The 14592-nt window shown below is 40.3% G+C and overlaps 1 protein-coding gene across 1 annotated transcript; it reads right to left on the reverse strand.

The window, feature by feature from the left end:
- Positions 1-2626: 2626 nt before the first annotated feature.
- On the reverse strand, positions 2627-14406 carry hsf5 (heat shock transcription factor family member 5). The gene is made up of 6 exons (XM_007896660.2): positions 13881-14406; positions 11593-12003; positions 10548-10645; positions 7629-8165; positions 3953-4145; positions 2627-2736 (listed from the first exon to the last, which is right to left on the reverse strand). Exons 1-6 carry the CDS (start codon positions 14404-14406, stop codon positions 2627-2629), a joined length of 1875 nt encoding a protein of 624 aa, XP_007894851.2.
- Positions 14407-14592: the final 186 nt, after the last annotated feature.

Consider the following 14592-nt stretch of genomic DNA (forward strand, 5'->3'; position numbering starts at 1 on the left):
ACCTCTTGTTGATGTGTGGCTGTAAATTCTTCCTTAGTGGAACGCTTTGCAACAAGCAGGAAATATTGAAAAGCAGCAGCTTGTGGAAAGCTATAGATGACATGATTATATAGAGAAAGAAGGTATTTCTATAGCACCTTATCATATCTAAACATCTCAAAGCACTTCACAGTAATTACCATTGACTGTAGTGACTGCATAAGCAAATGTGACAATCATTTGCACTAGAAAAGGAGTCAGAGGCTGGAAATTTCACCTCGTCTTAATCTTAAGAATAATTTGTTCTAAATCCTTTAAGATTGTGCACAATTTTGAAGAATTCTTAAACTCAGTTTTAATTTAGAAGCCATTTTTCGCAGTTCTTAAAAAAAATTGGCTTCTAAATTTTCCTTATCTTGCTATTTCCTTAAATGTTGCGAGTTTACGCATTTCTACATTTTAGCAGAGAGAAATTTCAGTTCTGTATCTTTAACAAATGCAATTGCACACTGAAAGGGCAATTGGGCATTGAAGTCACCACCTGCCGAACTCCACTCCAGAATGTATATATGTGCAACTGGAGTCATGAGCCAAGGCTTCAGGCTGTAAATTCTATCCTCTGTGAAACTCTGCCAGAAAGAATGAGCCACTGATCCCACAGACAACATGACACTTACCAACCAGACAGCTTCCTGCTGGAGCATCACTTCATAAGAGCCTGCATAAAGACAATTGTGAAAAGATAAAGGGATCCAGGCAAAGGTAATGGGAGCGTTAGTCGATATGTCCGGTGACAATATGGGCCTCACCTATTACTAGTATTTGACACAGTTTTTGAATTATATTCTGAGTGTCAGGATATTCATGTAAATAGTTCCCACAGTGACAATATTCCTCATCATCCACCAAAATTAAAATTAATCGGTCATTTGGCCCATTGTTGTGTGTATTGAATATTTGTTGGCAGATTAATTGCTGCTTTTGCCTGTATAACAGTTCTTGCACTTCAAAGTAATGTATTGTGTGAAGCACTTTGAGAAGTTTTAATTTGATGTGGGGCTATCAGATGAAAGGATTATTGTTCTATTATCAGCTTTTAATGTCAAATAATTCCTTTCTGGAGCTGTTGGGGAAGGAAAGAAAAGGAACTTCACGATGAAACTAACCCAAGCCAGCAATGTTCGGTTCCCAGGTAAGTTTCTCGACAGATGCTCAAGTGCCTCATTGAATGTGGATTTGCTGCCATCCATGGGGAAAAGAGCAGGACAAAAAGGAAACAGGAGCTGTGGGCACACAATGAAAGGGTGTCCACTATCAAAGGAGGAAAAAGAAAAGGATTTGGGTGTGATCGAATATTATTCACTGAAACTAACCGAGCAGTGTGAAACTGTTGTGAACTATGTTGCGGACGTTTGAAATGCAGAATAAAAACACCTAAAGTAAATAACATGCCTTTTAATGAGTTCAATTGCACAGAAGCAGATTCAGTACTGTACACTATATAGAGCAACAGCATTGTAAAATTGGCATCTATAGGAAACATATAAGGTTTTTTTATATTAAATAGGATGTGGAGATAAAATAAACCATCTAACAAAATACTGTAAAATTAATTCTCTTAAGAAGGAATTAAAAAGGTAGTGCCCAACCTTGGACGGTTCTGCTTGTGCAGTTTCATCATTCCAGTTCATAGTTCATAGAAAAAGCAATCATCCTCTTTTGCATCTCAAGAGTAACAATTTAGTGCATGTGTGCTGCCTCCTCAAAGTGGCAGAAGAAAATGTTGGGAAGCAAAACTTTCTTCCATTTTCTCCCAGCGATAGAGAAACTTGTCACAATGTAATCAGCACCAAGTGTCTGGACTTGTGGTGTAATCATTAAATACGTGTAGTTGGAAATCATCCACAACACAGGTGATATAAAGATTTTCCTTTTTGATGTTCATGTAATGATATTATATGAATGCAAAGCCCAAGTCATGAGATGAGTCAGATTTAGTACACAGCTCCAGCTACATTGTCCTGATAATGTGCCTCAAATCCAGTCTTAAAAGACAAGATCATTAATATTACCCAGTGGTAACTTTACATTTCCCCTCTGTTACTGGGGCCACATAGTACTGTATTATGTTTCAGGTCAATATTTTATCTGTTGGATATTCCATTTAGATGGTACAACTTGTACTTACAATAAACATTTTTCAATTCTTGTGCAAAGTCATTTCAGCTGATGAAACCCAGAAACCTATGAATAATTTTACATTGAGAACATAATAAAGTGCACAAAACAAAGTCTCCCGTCAGTCTCTGGGTACACTTTACTTCACTGTCAGGTAGAATCTGAGAAAGCTGGAAATTCATAACACAAGTTAGACATTGGCTTTCAATATATACTACAAAGAATAATAGAATTAAGGCAATCCTAAAATGTAGAGTGCTTTAAGCAGTCACCTTTAAAAGTTTAAATAAGTATATTTAATAAATAAGAGCACTATTAAAACTGTCTTTTCAAATATCATCTTAAAACATAACTAAGAAAGTTTTTTGAAAATGATGCAAGAACTAAATCATAAAGCATAAAACAATATTAAATGCTAATGTTTTAGTGAATTAAAATATTACTAAGATTGCATAAGTGGAGAAAATGGTTACGGTGAGAGTTGAGGGGAATGGCTGGCTTCTGTTTCCCAAACACACATCTCCTCCTCCTTCTGAAAGTGATCTTGGTTACAGGCCACATCTACTAGAAGATAAAGATCTAACACAAAACAAACATGCCCTTGATTACTCAGCTATATAGCACTGGCTAAATGTATGATTACTGTACAGATGTAATATGTTCTTGTTAAAATATTATTTTTCCAGATTTCTGCATTGTTCATTTTGTGACTTTACTTAGTTGTTTTTTTGTAGGAATGTACCCATTCCAATATCAATTGTTATATGTGAAATGAATTTGCTGGTCAAGGTCATGAAGGAGAACGCAGCCAGGGAGATGAGGAGCTATCCTATTTTGTTCAGGAATGGGTTAGGTAACTATTGGGAGTATTAGGAGGTGCTCTTATTACCCTTTGTATCAGTCTTTTCCTCCCTCTTTAGGCATTGAGTAGGCCTCCAAGAATGGGGTACTTTTCTAAAATTAGATGACATGTATGCCTTTTTAAGATCCACTGTGAACCATTTAAATCACACAAGGAAATGGTACCATCTTAAATATCTTTGATTTAAAAAGTGCATTTAATTGTCTGAAGCAGAGATCAGCTGGCGTCTCGTAATTATTCTGGCCATCAGAAAACATCATAATTAGAGGCACCTTTGTGCTCTGGTGAAACAGCTCTAAAAGTCTTTGATCCTCAGCAGCTAAAATTAATATCACCCGAGGATTTCCCTAGCAGTGATACTGAAAGAAAGTGATACCATGGAGATCTGGAATGTCAACTAAAAATGAAAGACTTTAGTGCTTGTTGACCAATTCAAAGTCCCTTACATCTGAAATGATCAGTTTTATAATGCAGCAAAGTTTTGTCAGCAACTGTGTACCCAATTCTTTGTGGTAGCATAATACAAAAGCAATTGGTGAAGCAGTGGGGGCCGGGGGAGAACCAGAACCTGAAATTTGTTTAGAATGGAGCTTGGGTGGGCCTGTTCCCTGTCTGTCCCTGCACTGACACTAGTACAGTCCTTGTGTGCTCAATTCAAAATGAGTACTAGTTTCCTTGCTTGCTTGTGCAGGCAGGATGGCTAGACCTTTGAATTTGAATCCTTCCAACAGTTCTTTGATTTGTTTGCTGATTGTACCCCTTACATTTTTTTACCAGCTAGATGTTTGATACTTATGGTTGACTCTCCAGTTTCTGCTACTAACAATTCATACAAGCTGAGTTTATTTGACAGTTCAGAATGTGCAATCTATGCCCACAGGAACCTACCATGCCAGGAAAAGACATTTGCAATTGAAAATGACTAGATTTTACCTGGAGATTTGGCTTGCTGACCAGTGCTTCGTCTTTGTCTAGATGTGACCGGGGTAGCTGAAGTATTATTAGCTGCAACCGTATCTTTAGACATGTCCAAATCAGAAAGTAGTGCTGAAATAATGGTTCTGGATCGATCAGTAGTCTGGAGAGAGTCCAAGGGGCCAGTCTGATAGTCAGTGCTCTGCACTGTCTGCAAGATGAAGATGTAACACCACCATTGTAGAAAGGGTAACTCAATAACAAGGTTTTGTAATGTCCAGCTATATAAATAGCTTTTATGAAATGAGAAACCTGTATTATTTATTGTATCAGATGACTTGTATTCAACTTTTAATAAAAGTTTACACAAACATTGAAGAAACAGAGAATCATAGAAATTACAGCACGGATTATTTTTGAATAGTGCCATGGGATCATTAATGTCCACCTAGACAGACCTAGACAGTTTTAACATCTCATCCAAAGATGGCACCTTTGCCAATGCAACACACCTCCAGCACTGTATTGCTGGCCAGGATACCAGGAGGAATTCCCTTCTGTTTTGAGTAGCGCCAAAGGATCTTTAATGTTCACCTGAACAGGCAGACAAGGCCTCGGTTTAATGTTGCAACCAAAGGACAGTGCTTCCAACAATACAGAATACCCACCAGCACTGCAATGGAGCGTCCACCTAGACTGTGAGTTCAAAGTCCCTTTCTGAACTCAGAGGCAATAGTGCACAAATTGAGCCAGCTTGACACACGATGCACATATGGAGAAATGCTTTCTAGCATCACACAGCATTCTTTCCATCTGTGCGCAGCCATTAAAATGTTGATGGGAAAACAGGGGTCAGCAGAGTTTTTTTTCAACTTCAAAAGTTTACCTTTTTCTGACAATAGCTTCACATTTGTTAGTATACGGCGGAAATTCCTGTATGTCAGGCCACCTCATCCAGCTGATGCACTCAGTTGTCTAACAATTACTGAAGAAAATGAATGACCAGCAGTCATATCAATAGTAACAGGTCAGCAAGCTGGATTAAAGCATAGGCAGGTTACCGCTGCAGCCTGTGAACATTCAATTGACAATGTTTGTATTTATGGTGAGAACTGATGCCTGAGGTATGGAAATGACCTGTTACTGAAAATCTCACAGCAAGAAGTTTCCCAATACTGACAGCTCTGCTTTGCATATCAGTTTTACAGCTTTGGGGACCTAACAAAATAGGAAGACAGTAATTTAACCTATCAACCCTGCTCCTCCATTTTATCAAATTACATTTGTATAGCGCCTTTCAAGTCAGGAGGACGGCCCAAAGCGCTGGACAGTCAGGGATACGCATCCAAGCTGCTGGTTGGGATCAGGAGGGTTTGAGGTCAGGGAGAGTATTGGTCGAGGGTGACAGAAGGCATGGTAGAAGAGGGTCTTGAGACTGGTCTTGAAGGAAGCAAGGGAGGTGGCGAGGAGAAGGGACTGGGATGGAGTTCCAGAGTGTGGGGGCAGAGAGGTTAAATGCCTGGCCGCCAATGATGCGGTGGTCAAGGTGGGGGACGTGAAGCAGGCTGGAGCCTGCTGAGTGGAGGGAGCTGGCAGATTGCTAGGAGGTGAGGAGGTCACAGAGGTAGGGAGCAGCAAGCCCGTGGAGGGCTTTGAAGGTGAGGACCAGGATCTTGAACTATAATCCTCTGTGTGATGGGAAGCCAGTAGTCAGGGGAGGATGAGGGTGATGGGGTCGCGGAGCCTGGTGCGGGAGAAGCCACAGGCTGCAGAGTTCTGGATGATCTGCAGCCTATGGAGGAAGGAGTTGGGGAAGCCGACAAGCAGGGAGTTTGCATAGTCAAGCCTCGATGTAATGAATGCCTGGATGAGGGTCTTGATGGCTTGCGATGAGAGATAGTGGTGGAGCTAAGCAATGTTGTGGAGGTGAAGAAAGGCGGAGTAGATCAAGGCATGGGTGTGGTTGATGAAGGACAGTTGAGGGTCAAACAGGACGTCAAGGTTCCGTATTGGCTCCATGAGGTATAGAGTGTATTTATGAAGGATGATGCTGTCAGCGCTCAAGTAATGGAGGCGCTGACGGGAGCCAATCAGGTGAGTGGCTCATTTCCCCACTTTTTCTCCATTTCTCTGAATATCAAGTTTCCATCTCCATTAAACACACCATTTGATGTCTGATTTATAGTATTCTGAGCCAGCGGATTCTATATACTCACAACATTTAATAGTGTGATAAAATGTTAGCATTAATAACACTGAATATTTTTAAATTAACAGAAACCTGTCTAGTTTCTTCTTGAAATATACAAGATCTAATACCCATCATGTTTTGTACCAAATATAATAAAATATCACATGATCTTATGAAGGGTTATAGTAAATAATGATGAATTATTTACATTGGCTGTTGAGTCAATACTGAGGGCACAAATTTAAGATACTCACAAAAATTTAAAATGGATCATTAGAAAATATCTTTGCATAAAGGTGGTTGAAATATGGAATTCTCTGATATAAACTGTCGTTGAGGTAGAATTCATAACAACTTTTAAAACGGAATGAAATAAATGTTTTAAGAGGAAGAATATTTTAAAGGGTGTGGAAAGTGGGCAGGAGAGAGGGATGGGATTAGCAGACTCATATGAACACCTGTGCAGATGTGATGGGGAAAATGGTCTTTTCTGTGCTGTTGCTGATTCTCTGAGGTAACATGAACGTTTATGGCTGGCCAGTCTCTTTGACACACCACTATGCGCACAGACACTCTGACATTTTCAGCAACTTCTTCAGCATTCTATGCCCAAGATCAGGTGAAATCCTTTTGATGTTTTGGGTATCATGAAGTACTGTGAGGAAAATCTGCTCCGTTCTTGGTCTTTACTGCTGCAAGTAACAGAAAACTATCTCTTTCAATAGCTAGTATTGCTACCAGCTTGGGATCTTTTAATTGGTTACAGTGAAGGATGTCACCTCTAATACCGGCTGATAATACACTGGGGCAAGAATCAAAACACATGTTGCGAAAGACATTATATAGATCTGAATGGCTCGGTTTACAAATAATGGAATGACACGACTCACTGTTGTACTTATCATCAGTCAGTTTGTATTACTAAATAAAGAATAGGAATAAAGAACATAAAGAGAGTATTGCGGTAATAATTGTTTTGAGTGTTACCTATTACACTGAGAGTGCAACCAATGGATGACATTTATCTAAAAACTCAGATGTTTGATATTTTAGAATTATATAAAAATCAAGTGTGAGTTTTTGCATCTATAAATCTAAAATTGCAGAATTTCATTCACTCAGAGATGCTGTGACTATAATCTAATTCTATCATGGACAACTAAAATACACCTCAGATCAAGGGCAGTTTAGTTGTCTCTCTTCAGGCTTCAACAGAAATGATCACCAACCTCTGTTGAAATGATTATATAAACCCTTCACTTTGGTTTTAGAACTTGAAAGCATGCAGGACATAGCTTAAAATTCCAATTTTAAATATATAATCTAAATTGAATGGCTTCCTGATAACGTCTTCTTTTGTAAGAGCTAAGATACAATGTTAATTCATTAAAACATCACTTGTTATTAAACATTCGCAACATGCTCATCAGTTTGCTTCAGATTGTATCATGTTCTTATGTGTTATTCATGTGTGTGTACAAACATATTTAGATCATAACTTACTCTTTCTGAGTTGGGTTGGAGTCCTTCCTCAACAAACACAATAGGTTGGAGAGATGTATTTTGACACAGCTTGTGCACTTCTCCACGTGTTGTGCACTGCTCAGGGGGCACAGTCTCAGGTATAATGCTCATAGTGATTGTACTCTTGGATGGCTGTGAGGTAGCTGAATGCATGCTGTCATCGGGTGCTGGCAGTGAACAGGTAAGTGCCTGGTGTCCTCCTACAACAAATGACTTAATCTCTGAGATTGTAGAAGTGAGGGACTGAATTTCCAAAGATTGGACACTGGTTGCTGCATTGAGTACAGGAGTGCTGGGGGCTTGCTGGGTGGCCTGTGGTTGCAATTGTGTTGGATTCTCTACTGCATCCATTTTCACCAGCTGAAGTTTGGGAGATGCCCTTAACTCATCCACTATCTGAAAGACAGTTTCCAAATTAACTTCAGATTTTTTGGATTCATCTGTAGGAGTGCAGTGCCAGGCTGCTGTACTGCTGTGTAGAACATCAACGGGATATGAAGGCTGCACGGTAGCATTCTGAAGGGCAAGAAGATTGAAATTGCTAAGTCTGCATTGCAATATATATTTGGCATCAAAATACTGTTAGTATTTTTTTAAAAGAAAAACATCTCCCTATATTTCATAAAGAAAGACTACTTACTTTGTAGGCTTTTCATTCTTTGAATGAAGGCATCCTCCACACCACTGGATTAAGTTATTGTCAACGACCAAAATGAGGAAAAATTTGTAGGAGTGATATGGTATTCCTTTAAGAAGTTGTGACATCTTGAGACTAACAATGTTAGTGAGTTTGTTCTGTTCTGAGACACCATAAAAGAAAAGCTTTCACCCAGGAAGCTTTATTTTCATTTTTACCTAAAGATCTGATTGTCTATTCTGAAACAGGGCTACAGCATACTACGTGAGACTGAGAGAGAACCTGGTAACATGCATGAGAGGTTTTATGGCATGAAGGTCTTTGGAAGAAAGATAAGTTAATGTTTGAAATTTCCTTCTTCCAAAAATGCACTATTTCTTCCTATTTAGTAATACTATTTCTATTTCTCCCTATTTAGTAATACTTATACAGTAAAAGAAGAAAGAATGCCTAAATAGGACACTGTGCGTCAGCCAAGCGCAATCTCCCCTCTGAGTCAGAAAGTTCTGGATTCAAGCACCATATTGGGACTTGGAATCACATAGTTTAAGACATTTATTGTCTGAGGTGCCATCCTTTGGATGAGACGTTAAACCAAGGGACCCATCAGCTTGTTCAGGTGGATGTTAAAGATCCCACGGCACCATTCAAAAAGAGAACAGAGTTTCTCCCATTATCCTGGCCAACAATTCTCCAAATTAGTTACTCTCTCCATGGGACATTGCTGTGCGAAACTGGTTGCCACGTGTCACCCACAAAACACAGTCAATCCACTTCAGATTATATCCTGTGAAGCGCGTTGAGATATCTCAACGATATAAGGCACTTTATCCAAATGCTAGGATTATTATTGTTATTGAGTGTTCCCAGCGACTTCTGTTTTTGTTTCAGATTTCCAGCATCTGCAGTATTTTGCGTTTTATTATTGTTATTAATGTTCAGCAGTGGGGATTCCATTCTAAAACGTATTTGGGATTTAAATAATAATAATAATCCTTGCATTTGATATATATTCACGATGCAGTAAAATACATTCTGTGAAGAACTTTGAGACATTTCAATGACCTTATAAAACACTATACCAAAAGCAAGGATTGTTTATTTAATCAGTGACAGGGATGCATTGGGATTGGTGCATTAGAATAGAATAAACCACTAGGTGGCAATGTAGAACTCTAAATTCCTTCTAATGCCTCTAAATTCCCCACTACTTTCACCTCTGTTGTAGTCGGTGCTTAAAGCACTGCATTCTGACTTCGATGCTGCTGCCGCCTCTTATGTCGTTGAAGGTAGTTGCTGTCTGAATTGCTATCTAGGATTTTTTGAACTTTTAAAAAGAGAAAAACAAACTGAAAACTGACTACAAAAATATACAAACAGTTCTGAAGAATAAAATCAATGAATAGCTATTTGCCCAATTAGGAACATGGACCAGTGCATCACATAATGTGATGCCTTAAATGTTTCTTAAAGGGGTGGGGCCCCTTTTTGCTTTTTATTTCTGTCGTCTGGGGCAGTGCAGGAGGATTAACCCAGTGGTTTGTGGAAGAAGCCGAATGAGAAAGAAAAGCCAAGTATATTACTGAATCCCAATTTGAATGCAACACCACTTTCTTATGTTATGGATTCCATAACACATGCAATAAAACATCAAATCTGTTATGAAACATTGTATGTTTCACGTCATTGGGCTGTTACTGTCATTGTTATAGTTAATGAGTAATAATATCCTTATTGGTCCAAACCAATGTATGTTGTATACATTATGTTGTGCTGCTACACAAATAAAATATTAATGGATAGGTACACCAGTATCATGACTGTATCTGGCTGAACCAACTAAAATGAGGCCTGGAAACACTGGAAACAAGAAAATTATATTACAACAGATATTATGTACGGAACAATGATCTGTAATACTGCATTTTTCCAATTATGTGCTAATTTAATTTTATAAAGTTTGTATTTACATTTTGACAAATTAAGAACGGTAATGTTTTGTTGTAATATTGAGAGTTGTGCTGCAAATCTGTGCCTTGATCAGGATTGGAGAATGAAACAAATCAATGCATGTTTTAAAAAACACCAAAGTCCTGCACAGCAATAGTTTATAAAATGAGATCAGCTACTTGTTGAGATCATATTGATTCATTCTGTTGCAATTATCCACAGGTAAGTATAGTTGTCAGTAAACATTTTCAGACTTCCTCTCGATGTGAAAGGCGCGGTATAAATGTAAGCTGTTAGCAGTTCAAACCTACCTGATAATAACTGTAGTTGGGATAAGATGAGGCATTTGTGTTGGGGCAGCCTGTCAGAGGATCCAGATGGGGGTTTGGAGGGCAGCATTGTAAGACAGCTAGAAAGGTGGAAAAACTTATCAGTAACAAATGTAACATTTCACCAATGTTTCTAGGTGGTTGCCACTAGCAAATGTCACTTTAGAATTTCAGAAAAATTCACCTTTTTCCACTTGGGTAAATGTATCAAGAATTGTCTGATCATTGGCAAATAATGTTCATTGCAGATAAATACAAAGTAGTGCATATAAGAAGTAAACACAGGTGGAGCAAAGTTCTGGGTAACATTGGTTGAGGTTAAATTCTCAGAACTTATTAGGTCATAGCCAGCTGGTGTAACCTCTATCAGAACCTTTGCAGTTAGCACAGACAAGTGCTGTTTCGAATCCAAACTTTCGGTGGGAAGGGCAATGTAGCACAGTTTTCCAGCAGAGTCAAAACTTGCAAACAACAGAGGTAGCACTTACATTGGGCAAGTTTCCACCAGCACTGGAGTTATTTTCTGAATACCATGTGGAAGGTCATGTGAATGCACTGCACCATATTTCCAATCTTACTAAACTGGCATTTCAGTCTTCATTAAGAACTGAATTCAAATCTCTACTCCAGGACATGAGTAGTTACAACAGGAAAGCTTCAAGGGTAAGTGGGTTACCAATAAAATAGTTAAATTCTGCAGTAGATAAATTACAAAATGTCCCAATGTGAACAAAGCCATCAATGGGAAATATTGAGCATAGGCACACAGAGAGGCAAGAAAAAGATCATAAAACAAATCATGTTGTCTGTTCTCACAGAACAGCATTGACTCTGCTGGAAAACTGTGCAACATTGCCCTTCCCAGCGAAAGTTTGGCTCATGGTAGTATCAAAAACTGGACAAAAATCTGAGAGAGGGTCACCTTACCATACTGTTGGGATGAGTTATTTCTGATAATAAAATAAAGTATTTTTTAAAACAAATGGAAACAAATTAATAGCATTTTGCAATCAGAACAAAATTGTACCTGTTGGATAGAAAGCCTGATGATATTGAGCTGGAGAAGAAAGAAAGCTAGTGTATTTCTGACTAGAAGCTCCAATCTCCTGGGATCCTTGTTGAACATGCATATTATTAGGACTTGGCTGGAGTGTGTATGTGACCTCAGTTGGAAATCGTTGTATTACAGAAAATGGAATTGTTTTCTCAGAGAATGGAGATGTAGTAGTATCCATTTGTCCAGCCATCAGACCAATGGAGCTATGCCAGGTACGTGCTGGAATAGGGGTTCGATCTAGGCCACCAGTGTTGGACCCTGACAGACCTTTAATAGACACTGTATGTAAAGGTGTTTGGTTGTGGGAAGATGACATAAATGTATAAGGAGATAAGCTGTCCCTACGGAATGTTCTTTGAAGCTGTCCAACAGTCACAGGTCCTGTAAAAACATAATAAAAGAAAATATTACAGAATCAGCCATTTTTACATGTCGGAACAAGAGTAAGTAACAACAACTACTTGGATTTATTTAGCGCCCTCCACGCTGGATGGCAGCTCAGGGTGCTTGAATGGAGTAGATTGAAATAGATTGTAATGCACTTGATAATGCTTCATAAATGCTGTTGTTTATTAGTTGGTCCAAGGACCATTTTACTCTTTTTCCTCCATTTGGTCTGACTCCATTTACCAGGAATCTAGTTGAGCAGGGATTGTTCCTTTGCTTTGAACCCATAAGTGAACCTTTGGGACAAGGTGAATGACTTCCCAGTTCTAGGACTGAAACCATCAATTGATGGAGCAAACTTACAGATCTAAAAATTGACTGAGTCTAAATCACTGCCTGACTGCCCTTCTCTATTGGTCAAGATCCCATGAAACCTGACAAGTACTGATCTAAAGTATTGGGTGGCACAATCATTATGAGCTACCAACATAGAGGTACTTGTATTCTTCAGCCGTTTTTGCTTCAGAGAAATTGGCAAGCTGAGACAATTGGGTTGCAGTGGGAACAGTGAAGCAATTGATATGCTTTTCAGTTGGTCCTGCAACAATCAAGCTTCTTCTGAATGATGATATTTAATTTTGAGAGCCAGGCTGGTCTGTTGGAAGTCAAAAAACCATGGCAGATGTTATGAAAATAGCTAAGAAAATAGTCAACTGAAACCTTACAATTCTGTCTTTTCCCAGCTTTAAGAGAACAACCTTAATAATAGTACAGAAAGTTTTCAAATTCAATCTTAATTTCTGATGCTCTTATAAAAATAACTGTTGGTTTTAAGATTAAGATCATGAGTATTTCAGGATTCTGATGTATCTTTCTTTGCCATTTACAATGATATCCAAACTGGTAATTGGTGCACATTCCTAAGCCAATCCAGAATCTTGGCATCTCAACTATCCTTTCTGCCCCACATCTGTGCCACGACTTGCTCTGCCTTCCCCCACCTCTACATCGCCCAGCTCCGCCACTGTCTCACACCACAGGTCGCCGAGACCCTCATACACGCATTCATAACATCGAGGCTCGACTATGCAAACTCCCAGCTTGGTGGCCTCCCCAACACACCCCTCCATAGGCTGCAGATCATCCAGAACTCTGCAGCCCATGTCCTCTCTCGCACCAGGCTCCGTGACCCTCACCCCCATCCTTGCCCGACTCCACTGGCTTCCTATCACATGGAGGATACAGTTCAAGATCCTGGTCCTCACCTTCTGCCACTCTACCCCCACCCTCTGGAACTTCATCCTGCAGTCCCTCTGCCTTACCCCCTCCCTTGCCTCCTTCGAGATCCGTCTCAAGATCCTCCTCTTCGACCATGCCTTTGGTCGCCCTCCTTGCCCCCCTGCCCTCCCCAATCCCAACCCCCAGCTAGGGCACGAAACACTGATTGTGCAGTGCCTTGGGACATCCTCCTGCCGTGAAAAGCGTTATACAAATATAATTTTGTTGTTGTTGGTAGTGGCGCAATATTAAACTGGTGCAGTTTTGCATCTCTTCAAAGGTGCTGAATGATGTTGCTGGGTGGGTAATAATTCCTGTCAAAATAATGATTAGAAGCTAAAACATCTTGAAAGGACATCAGCTCTCATGGGTTCTTCTGGCATCCAACCCCGTAGCCCGGCTCATTCCTACAGTACATAGAGGATGCAGAAACACAAAATAAATTAGAATGACACACTAGTTTATATATTTATTTCCAAAGCTTATTTATTTATCAAATCTGTGGGTCACGTGGTTTCTTTTTTTATTTGACTGTTTCTTAACTGAATAGTCCATTTAGCCCTTGTGTTTGTAGTAGAAACTCCATACCCTACCATGTCTATCTCCTTTGGGTTGGCTGATGGAGTCCATGGAGTTGGTGAGGTATCTCTGGAAGCGGTTGGGAGGTCTGGTGTTGACCTGAAGTCCAGCTGCCAGCTTGGCTTTATTGGCACTGGTAAGTCTCTTCATATTGATGAGCAGCTCTGGGTGGTCCTGCTTGAAGCTCGGGTTGTGGAAGTGATGAAGGAGACCATCTCCTGCACCCAGCTCCCCAGCCACTGGGTGCTCCCCACTGCCCTGCCCCATCTTCCTAAACCCGTAGAGGTTCAGCTGGCGGATGAAGCTGGTGAAGTTGGTGGTCTTAAAGAGCAGGTCGGTCTCCGGCTCCAGGTTGGTTCCGTGGTTGACATTTTTCACGGGGGTGAGCAGCTCGGATTCGAAGAGCTGTTGGTCCACGATGAGCCCTTCTCCCCTCGGGTCCCAGCGGATCGAGCGGTACCTGGGGCTGTTGACGATGCGCCATAGTTTGGCCGGGAAGTTATTGGGGTTAATGGGGGTGGAGAGGAGGAACTCCTCCATCTCATGGCTCACCACGGGGCTCATTGGAGGGAAGGGGGGGGGGGGAGACAAACCAGAGGGTGAGATGGCCCCCCGGGTGCTATGTGGAATCGAGCGCTGCCCTTCAGGGAGATGTCCAGAGATCGATGCCGATCGAAGCTTCCATGGAACCGTTACAGCGCCTTCCCGAACTCGCCGTTCAAATTC

The sequence above is a fragment of the Callorhinchus milii genome, unplaced genomic scaffold (assembly GCF_018977255.1).
Source record: "Callorhinchus milii isolate IMCB2004 unplaced genomic scaffold, IMCB_Cmil_1.0 Scaffold10, whole genome shotgun sequence".
NCBI lineage: Eukaryota > Metazoa > Chordata > Chondrichthyes > Chimaeriformes > Callorhinchidae > Callorhinchus > Callorhinchus milii.